This window comes from Pyrus communis, chromosome 6, assembly GCF_041283825.1.
Source record: "Pyrus communis isolate YQ-2024b chromosome 6, ASM4128382v1, whole genome shotgun sequence".
In the NCBI taxonomy this organism is placed as follows: domain Eukaryota; kingdom Viridiplantae; phylum Streptophyta; class Magnoliopsida; order Rosales; family Rosaceae; genus Pyrus; species Pyrus communis.
The window spans coordinates 21,958,575-21,969,810 of NC_142570.1; the positions used below are offsets into that span (position 1 = coordinate 21,958,575).

Below are 11,236 nucleotides of genomic sequence, written 5' to 3' on the forward strand. Positions count from 1 at the left end.
ATACTGAGAGAATCTAATCCCAATAATTCACACGAACTATAAACCATTTGAGTCATTGTCACGTGTCCCACCAAGATTGCCATAAGTGGACCAGATCAAAGCCCAGCATCACAGAGCACGCTCAAATCAACGGCCAGGTTTCTCCATACCGGTGGGACCCCACAAGAAACGTAACACAATTTGCTAAAGGAACCGCCTTTCCGAATTTCTGACCCAATAAAAATATATTAAAACGGAGGGCGGCTGCGACCTCTTTATGATTCCGAGGATCAAGACCTCCTTTGCCGCCCTTTCCCTCACCAAATAATATCCCAACACGTGTGCCGCAGTGACAGAAAAGCCGCGTCACGAACGCACCCCACACGAGACGGGCGGCGTGGGCCCCGCATAAGTTATTGTTTTCATTTTTTATTTGATCGCCTGGTCAAAAACTTGTAAAGGCAGAATTAATGGCTCAGAATAAAAATACAAAATATAAAAATCTATTATTTCACTTTCCACATATACGCATATTCCACTACCCACTCCCAAAGGAGTAGATTGACTTTTCCCCAACCAAAACGCTCTATTTACATCTTCACCCCCAAAACTTACGTATATTTCATATTTCTAGAACCATCCTACATTTATCCAGGGTGGGAGACCGGTAAAACTGCGAAACAGTAAAAAGACGTTATTTTTCTTCTTGTTCTGACTCCTCCACCGTCCACAGTTTTTTCTCGGTCGTCCACTTTTGTTACTGTCTTATTCTCTAACTTTTCCAACACTTGCACTTGTTCCTATACGGCTTCTATGTACAATACCAGAAAGCTAAGTGGGCGTTTTTCTAATTTTCTCCAAAACATGGCCTTTTTGACAAAAAAAGCTCAAGCGATTGGAGGGGCATTTGTGATAGACTTACTGTATAAGTGAGGCATTTAGGTAATATACTAAAAGTGCAAGGGCTTGACTTAATATTCGATGATTAGTCCTCCCATTGGGGCTCTATGGGGAATGCCCTTCCGTCTCTTGGCCGTTCTGTAATTAGTGGAACTTGGGGGCGGCGTTGACGGTGTGAAGCTCTGGACTTTGTTGTGGCTGCTGCTCTTGAACCTTGCAATTCCGTGGCTGCTGCTGCTGTATGACTCATCTGAATCGGAACCTCCCATCGCCTTCGAGTACTTGTTCTTCTTCTGGGGATGACCGGATGATATCCCCACAATCTGCTTTGCAAATGCAATGGATTGAGATTAATTAGTATGGTATTTACCCCAAAGTTTTGAATTATTGGATTCGATCAATGATTTTTTTTTTTTTTAATGGGGGGTTGACCGGAACCAATGACCAACATTTACACAAATGCTTACTTTTTGGTTGGGGGGTGTTTGGTTGGTGAGAAAATGGATGGGAAAGTAAAATAAAACGGAATGGAATTCAAAGTGTGACATTCACATTAAAACTCAAAAGATTTACGGCATTCAAGGCAGTGAAAAGTCAACCTCATATGAATGCATGACATTTAGTCTGAGCTCATTGGTTTGATTTTTGGTTGGAACTTGGAGACAAAACAAAAGTTTGAAATTTTCTTCCATTTTCTCAGCAACCAACCAAACAATGGAAAATGGAAAGGGAAAGGAGAACAATGTAATTACCTTGCAACCAAGAGAGCAGAATCTGAAGGAATCGAGGAGGCTGCGTTCACAGACTTCACAGGTATTTGTGACTCCTTTGCCAGGCCTAGGCTGTGGCCTCTCGTTCAGAAACACAACTCGGGCACTGTTGATAATGTAGGTTTGGACTCCACTGATGTCCAGATGCTTCTGAATCTCATTCACCCTTATCACATCATGGTAAGACGACCTCCTTATCTGGACAAATTTATCACAAAAAAAATCCATCAATTTTGTCACAAAAATTCAAAATTTAACAACAAATTAGACACAGATTGGGGAACTGGGGTTTCCCGAATAATTGAGACACACAAATATCTGTGGCAAATTTGATGGAGAAGAAGCACAAATAGCTGTGGCAAATTTGGGTACCTGAATAGCACGGTGGTCCTTGTGGTAAGAGAGGCAGAGAGAGCAGAGAGGGCTGTTCATGCAATCCAAGCAGTACATGTTGCATTCAGACTTGTGAGAGTCAGCGTGGAGCTTACATTGAACAAAGAAGTTCTCTTTTAGCAGAGGTTTCAGCCATGGCGGCCACCTATTGTCGTCCTCGTCAGGACCTCCAGCACCCTGTAAAGAAACTCAATCAGAACCGAAAACCCACACGGAATATCACGAGAATCTGTAACAAAAACAATCTGAACCGAAAATTTGAACCCAGAAAAACAGAGCATTGAACCCAAAATCTGAATACAGAGAGAGTGAGAGTGACACCAAAAAGCAGAAATCAGAGAAATGAGAAGTGAAAGTGTGGGGTTTTACCATGATTCTCCTGCTCTTGGGCTTGATTTCTCTGACCGTGGTGTCTTGATTCTCGATCGCCAGCTTGAATGAACAGAAATGAACACTGGTTTGCTCAATGCTGAGATGAGAGAACACAGAGAAAGGAGAGAAAGTAGAGAGAGAAAATGCGTTCTTGTGAGTGAAAAGGCAAGGCTTTTACACAGAGAAAGAGAGGCGTTTTTAGGTTTATAGAAGCAAGAGTGGAGGCGGTGAGGGAGGGAATGGGTTCTTGTATAGAGTGGTGGATGGCGTTAGAGAGAGAGAGAGAGAGAGAGAGAGAGATGGGTCGTTCTTATCCTCACAAAGTCTACACCGAAGCTGAGTCCGAACCCGAATCCGAACCTAAGATAGATGCGTTGGGTGCAAGGAACCCCCCTCCTTCTTTCCTTTTAATTTCCCTTTCATTTTCATATATTATTCTTTTTCTTTTCTTTTCTTTTCCATTTTCTTTTTTAATTTTATTCTATTGTTATTTAAAGCTTTTATTGTCACTAATTATTAGTGATTTGGTTTGGAGTCGTACCTATTCTTTTTTCTTTTATTTATTTATTTTTTAATAATTATGTGACACGAGACATGACATCTATTGTTTCTTTTTTTTAATTCACGTATTTTGAGGTCCCTATACTCTATTATCCTAATCAAACTTTGTCCCAATTGCTAATCTCACTTATTTTTGTTTTCTAATTTTCTAACTGACAAAACTAAATAAGATATTTATGTGCACACACAATATAATTATGCTATTTATATGGGGATTTTTTTTTTGTTGATATTATTTTACATGGGGATGGTCACAACTAAATATTAATCAGTAAGATGTTTTTCGGCATCGTATTCATGTGAGTTAATCATGAGATTTCTTTTAAGTAGAGACAACCAAAATCAAATGACTAAAAACTATTTTGAATTCACGTGTTTCAGTTAATTATTTCAAAAAATTTCCATTGATGACACAATTTAACTAAAGAAAGTTTTTAAGCCTTCACAGTGAATTTATATCAATCGACATAGGTGGAAATATAAATCATCAGACCTAATTAGAGCGTGTCAAAATGGCCATGTTAGTTGTTACCATTGTTCTAAAACTCTATGCTTAGACGTTACGCTGTTGACCACCACGTTTAATCCCTAGGCATCTAGAAAATCAAAAAGGGCATCTAGGCGGGCTAGGCAAATTTGTGACCTTTTTATCAATTTTTTAAATTTAATAAAATGGCTTATGATCAGACTCTCACTATATGCTTAAGTGAGGATAGAAAAATAGATAATTTTTATTTTGTACTTTGCATTTTATGTTTTCAATAAATTGCAATTGTTGGATACTTGGATGAATACTCATTATATGCTTGTTCCCCATGTTTTCAATATGTTCTAGTGTGCTTCACACTTTATAAATCATTCTACTTACAATTTATGTTTCCCCATACAATTGTATTTTTTTAAGTATAAGTAGGTACTTATTCATATGTTACTTATTAAATTTAAATAAAACCTCAATTTTCTTTCTCATTAATTAAAACTTTATTCATTTTTCATTTTTGATCAAGGTCCTTTGAATTTTTTTCATGTCATTATTTGAATATTAATTATTTACAAGTCATCATATGTCAATTTTGAAATTAGAAAACTTATTGATCATTTTCAAATATATATTTTTAGGATTTTTTTTTCACATATATCTATTTTTAATTTGTACCCATTTTTAAAATTTTTACCAACATTCTTTTTAATTTTACTTTGTAACCATAATTTTGAATTTTAATATGTACCCATATTCTTTTTGTGAATGTACCCATGTTAATTACATGTATTTGTTTATGTCTTACAATATATTAATAATTCTGTGCGTATTTTTTTGCTTGAACTATGTGAAGAACAATATTACTCTATTATTGATTTTTAAGTAATTGTTATATTGTAAAAATATTATTTAAATTTTGTGGGATATTGAATGCATAAATGCAGCAGTTAAATCTCTTAATTACATAATGCTAGGGACCTCGATTAAACTATTTAAACATATAAGGTTTTATTCTAACAATTAGGTTGACTAGAGACCATAATCAAAGTGACCCTAAAATAAAAACTGCTTAGGCCCCTAGGGCTAAGCCCCCTACTCACCGCCCAACTATGGCCTAGCAACTTTTAGAACATTAGTTGTTATGCTTGAGGGCATGAGTAAAACCGTAATCCCAACTAGGGCAAAGTGAAAAACTTAATGAAGAATGGTGAATTTCACGGTTGGGGTTCCGAACATATAATTCGAATAAATTTATTTATAATAATGAAATACACAGCAGAAAATAAATAGCCGGGTTGAGGCCTAAAGTCTAGGCGGTTAGGCGGGGATTAGGCGAAGGCCTAAGCAGACTAGGCATATATAAGTAAAGTGATTATATATTGTATAAATAAGTGCATATTTGTACTTAAAAAATACATAATTGTATATATAAATTGCAAAATAAAATGACATATAAGTTATAAAGTATTAAAACATATTGAAAACATGGGGAATAGACATATAATAAGTGTTCATCCTAGTATTCAACAAGTCTCTTACATTTGATTGAAAAATAAAATGGAAAATGAAAGTTATCAATTTTTTGTCTCAGTGAGAGTCGCGACCTAGGCGGGGTTAGGCAGGTGGCTAGGCGGATGCCTAAGCAGGTCTAGACGCACATTTTTAATTTTCAAACACCTAGAGATTAATCGGGATGGTAGCTAGCTGCTTAAAAGCAAACAAATGCGAAGGAGATTTACTTACAAGATTCCTTAGCCTTGCAAGCACTGCTTTTTAGGATAATCCTTGTACTTGTTTTCTTCCTTTTCACAATCAATTCATGTAGAGCTCATAAGTGTTTAGCCTATCCACACTGATAAACTAACAACAAATGATACATGATCAAGGTATTTAACCCTTCATGATTGATTGAACCGAGCTAGTAAGATCACTCAAATAATTAGGGTGGGCGGCACACTGAGAGAGTTCTGCCAGGGTGTTTTCTCGCTTTCTCTGAGAGAAATTTTAGATTTTAATTTAAGGGTTGGAGATTATCAAACTGTTAAGAAAATGTGCGAGAACACTAAGTATTTCTAATACCATACCCACACCCCTGGCATTGGGCTTGACGCCAAGGGTTTTCTCCTCGCTTCAAATCCAATTCTCTGACCCACTGGAGCTTGTGGCTTGTCCCCTTTTAATTAACCAATTAAAATAATTTCAACAAGCTCTAGTATTTTACTCCAATATAATTAACAAGTAATTATATTCATCATTATCCATATAATGTTCTTAGAACTATCATAGGTGTGTGACTTCTTAGGTTCAAACTAAAGCCGGCAGTCAATAAATTAATAGATTAATTTAATTTCATTAGCCATGAGCGGCATCTTGCAGTATATCAAGGCTATCCAAATTAGATAAAAGTATATGTGATTTAATTATGATATTGTTTCGAACCTTGGTTGTAGTTAAATGCAATTCGGCTCTTCTATCATCCATATCATGATCAAGATTAATCTGATATGAAATAGTGTCAAATCACATGTGAATATCTTTGATCACTATGATGCATTTCATGTTGAAACGGTTCTTACAAACCATAGCTTCCTTAGAAAGTACTGAGCAAAGATTTTTGAGATGGATCTTCAACTGGTTACCAGGGATTGCTCTTTCTATAGGACAAATACAAGAATGTAACAGATTCCTTATTGCTCAAACATATATCCCATAGTCGCAAGTTAATACAAACTTTGAGATAAGGTTAAAATTCATAATTCTAAGTACAAGATATCTAGTGAATGAGACTGCCTTTATTTGTCCCAAAAATAATTTGAACGGATGAGAGTGGAGGCATATATGGATTAGGGGGTGAGACAGACAAGTTTATGTCAATGTTTGACCTAACCATGCTAGTTTGGTTTCGGTTGGCCATCTCTGAAAGAAAGCCATTTATTCTTCAAAATAATAGGGGGAAATGTCATCAAGCATTATTTTTCTCAGTTTTATTGGTACACATTATTTTCCTCTGTTCATTGAAAGAGATTGGACGCAAACGTAGTTTTCCAGTATTTTTTCCCCATTAACGATTAAGTTATCTCAATTTGTTTTCTTTTTATTGCCATCAACATTTGCTTTCAAGAAATATTGAATATCTCCAACAGGCAACAGTGGACAAACGTTTGAGGATACAAATGGCCTTGAATTGGTATCCACCTACTGATGGTACCAAATGATATTTATTCCGGATGGTACACCAATTCAAATCCTTTTGAAAAGGTCAATGAAGACCATTTTAATTTTGGCAAGTAGTTTTGGTCTTAGTTGAAGAGTAAATTCTGTGAAAATAATTAATGTACTTTGAAAATAATTTGACTCACGGCAAAATATGAATCATTTTAAACATGTTTTTGATATAATATTTTATAATGTTAGCATAAGAGTTCATGAAGAATTCTGTTTTTGAGAGAATCTTTAAGAATTTTTTATTTCAATTATTATTCGTTCTACGTTCTCCAACAGTTAAGGTTTTAGATAACATGAAACTTCACTATAAATGATCATGAACTTTACATAAGCCATCTCAAATGTGGTCCTTTAAAACATATTTTACTCAACTTAAACCACGTGCACTACTAGAAATTGTCATTTGTCCGATGAACCAAATTTTGTCAGATGAAGTTAGTTTGCCCGATGGAATAAAATATTGGTTGAGCAAAAGTGGTCACGTTTTGGGGGTTTTCAGAGACTTTGGGGGGTTTGTGAAAGGATTTGAAACCTCATGGGATGTTGGTGGAATTTTTATAGCAAATGAGGTTTTTTGTGAAATTACGACAAACTACAAAAAGTGTTAGTGCAATTGACCCGGACCATAAATTAGATAGTTAATTATATTTATACATATAAAATTGATTACGTTGTTGACATGCCCTCTAATAGAGTTTACTATTGTATGTGAGATTCACCTATATTAACGAATGCATCCACAATGAAATTTTATGTGTTTGAATAGAATTACTCAATTTTTATTTAAAGGATCAAGATGATATTAAAAGTTGGAGAAGATTATTATCTCATGTGAATCATGTTTACCGAGAAAACATATGGCACAACGATTTCCCTTGGAACAATTATTGTTAAGAAATAAGAAGCTTATCGATTACTGTATGTAAAACAAAATAGGGTATTTGATTGAAGAGTACAACTCTTTAGTGCTCGTGCAGATATGGTAATATATTGCAAAAATTAGGCATTCCTTAGTGTACTTGACGACGGTTCCCATCAAGAATTAGAAAGTAATGTGGACTGTGTGCTGATATGGATAACCACCAAAACACTGAAGTGTAAATTATGCATGCTTATTGATCAAGAAAAGCGGGTTGAGATTCTTTTCGATCTCACACTCCAGAGTTCACAGACTCAGCAATCTACACCATTCAAGAGATAGATAAATAGACATTGTAGAGAGAAATTGAGTGTGAGATGTTAGGATGGGGTTAATTGGGACCGTAAGATTCAAATTGAATAATCTAGACTGTTGGATCTGTGGGTTACTGAAAGTGAGATCCGGAGAGAATCTCAATCCAAAAAAAAGATTCAAATTAATTATTATTTGTATACTTTTGGATGCCAAGATGAATATAGAAATATTTTTAGGTCTTTAACGACTTTTTGGTAAATAAGAAACAACAACCAAATTATGGAAAGAATAAAAAATGCTTATATCTCAGCTCAAGTGAACTAACTTGGTACAAAAAAAGAGACTTTTTCCAATTAGGTAACTTATAAGCTAGTAGCTTTTGGCCTCTTTAGGATTTATATTAAAAAGGGTGCAGTACATGTATTTTTGGCATATTATTAATATGCTTTCAAATAACTAAAATTGATTTTTATCTGTAGCTCATAACTAAAATATGTAGAAATATTTTTTAGGAAAACTAATGAAAATGGTTTGAAAATTTTGAGTTTTAACGATAAGAACAAAATAAAGGGTAAAGTGAATAGTATCAGGATTGATTTTTTAGTGTAAAAATGTGATTTTTCGTTAAAGTGAACTGTATCAGGAATTTTTCATTAAAGTTTCCATATTTTTTTAGGTTATAATGTTTCAGGAAAATGAGTTAAGACATTATAATTGTGTGGGTTATTTATTTTATAAATGCATATTTATATTTAACCAAGTTAGCTAGAGCAACGTGCTATCTTATTTGTATTTAAAATTTGAATCTCTCTTAATAACTTAGATAAATTTAGTACAAAATATATCAACGATTTGTGAAAAAAGAAAATACACCTAAAACATCTACCAAGGCTCGAAAGCAGTACATGTGGGTGGTCCAGATACCACCCTGCCCAGATTTATCCAAATAAAAAACATGGATGTAGAAGTTCAATAAAGAAAAGGATGTGTTCTCGTGCGATATTTACGAGTTGATTTGGCTCTTTAATATTTTAGTTGGTGATGTTGATATATCGATTCGTATTTGATCATTAATAACTTAGTTTATCTCTTAAATAAAAAAAGTTTAACAAAAGTTTCTAAAAGAATAATAGACATATAAAAAGATAGATTATATCCGAGTACAAAAATCATTATCATAAATTACAGGATAATTACACAACTAAATATAAAATTATCGTTATTGAATCACATACTTTATTAGAATCATATATCATTGGATTCATATGAAAGCTAAGATTCCTTCCTCGAGTTTGCATTTCTTGCATAGAATTATATATCTCTTCCCTATAATTATCAACGTATATCTCTTCCCCAAGACAAACCTTCACATATACATCTATTTAGGCCCGTCTTCTACGAATTCTTCTAGGTGACTTGCTTCTCAAGTTCCTCTATTGCTATCTATACAAATCCTACCATTTATAAACCTATGTAAAATCATATAGGGTAAACTGCCATTTACCACACCCCCAACACACCCCCCCCCCCCCCCCCCCCCCACCCCAAAACCCCCCAAAAAAACAAACTATCATGGGAGTGTCAATCTGCCCCTAAACTATTTTCTTCAACCAATTCACCTTCTAAATTGTTTAAAATTGGCTAATTTCAAGAGTTACGGAAGTGATAGATTATTCTGGTAATTAGAGTATTCATCTTCAATTCACTGCGTTTCGGATTCAAACCTCCTCTCCTCTTAATATAATTTAAAGTAGGTATATCGCTTATTAAAAATAATTCAAGGTCATCATTTCTACAATATAGTTTTCCATATGCCTAAAAAAAAGGCTTTTCATAATTCAGTTTAGTTATTGTCCGAAAACGAAAACAAAAGGGGAAGAAATGTATCTGGTTTCTTTACTTTTTATTGTCATTTGTTTAACTTAAAACAAATATTTGCACGTATATTTTTGTGAAATTAAAGCGACCATTGAAATTGGGGTTTTAGGAAAGTGATTCACAAAAGAAGCAATACTGGTAGTTAATGCGGTTTTTCTATATGAGAGTTTTTCTGTTCAAAACATAGAGAAGAACATCGCATATCAATGTCATTTTATGATTGGAAGAATACTTGTAAAAAAAATCATTTTAATTATATATTAACATGCTGCATTTTCGCACCAAATTACAAACTCATTGAAAATATCTCTCGTTCTAGGATTTTAATGTCTTAATTAATTTCATGGTGATGTGATTCATCATGCACTCAGCCCTAGTCAACATCATTCCCTGCTGGTCCTTTATCACGGCGTTTGTTTCTTTATTCGTATTCTACGGAACTGTATTCTCTCCTAAGTTTAGGATGAGATCTTCATGAGCAGTTCATCCGGATCGTTCAAACTTGATTCAATGGTTGCAATTATTATAATTTTTAAAAAGGTCCCTTGTTTGGAACTGTCATATCAAAATTCAACAACCCGGATGGGCTGCTCAGGAGGACCCTCATCCTAAGCTTAGGAGAGGATCCAGTTCCGTATTCTACAATTATATTAGTCATCTAGAGAATTCTAGGAATATATTAGGGGTTTAAAACAAATTCCAGGAATACTATACCATTTCATTTGGCATTAATTTTTCAGAAACTTGTAGTATTCGAGTCTTAAATTTTTCCCAATTAATGTTATAATTTTAGAATTAAAAATTCGTGAATATTAGTCTACAAAACTTTTACAATGTGAGAAAAATAACCATTTTAGATAATACAATTAGAATATTCCGTCAAATAATAAACAAATAAAAATCAAATAAAAACAAGAATTGTAACAAAATTAGCTAAAATGATCACTGTTTATATTTTACGACAAATCCAAAATTCCTCTCTTTAATTCTGTAAAAGCACTTTTAAAGAACACACTTTCTAGTAAACAAAACAATGAGAAATGCTATCAATCCGACTTAGCTCCCACTTTTAAAAGGGATAGCCAAGTGCAACATTTTTAAATTTACACTTTAATTGTCTTTAGTTCGGCATGACGGTATGTTTCTCCTCCAATTCACCGTTAAATTATGAAAGGCAGCCATTTGTTGTCAGGCATGTCGCACGCTTTCACTCTTGCCTATGGGCGTGAGTTGCCGTGATTTGACCAAGTGCTTCCAGTATATGGCTTAAGCAACCCCGATTGAAAGGAACCAAAACAATATTTTTTTGGGTGTTTTAGATTTTGACCCATACAATTCATGATTTCTAGATAAAAACTCAAATTTAAAATTTGTAGCCACATCAAAATACTATCGACCTACTTGTATAATGTATTTACACCCATGCCACTCATACTTTCTCTTCCATTTTCCAAATCTCTAAATTTATGCCAAATTAAACGTAACAGAAAAAGTAAAATAACA

The 11,236-nt window shown here is 34.1% G+C and overlaps 1 protein-coding gene across 1 annotated transcript; it reads right to left on the bottom strand.

Annotated features, from left to right (window-relative positions):
* Window positions 1–466: 466 nt before the first annotated feature.
* On the bottom strand, window positions 467–2,693 carry LOC137710301 (protein RGF1 INDUCIBLE TRANSCRIPTION FACTOR 1). Its single transcript, XM_068449233.2, has 4 exons — window positions 2,412–2,693; window positions 2,022–2,219; window positions 1,632–1,847; window positions 467–1,202 (listed from the first exon to the last, which is right to left on the bottom strand). The coding sequence occupies exons 1-4, from the start codon at window positions 2,412–2,414 to the stop codon at window positions 951–953; spliced, it is 669 nt and encodes a 222-aa protein (XP_068305334.2). The 5' UTR covers window positions 2,415–2,693; the 3' UTR covers window positions 467–950.
* Between the last annotated feature and the right edge of the window lie 8,543 nt (window positions 2,694–11,236).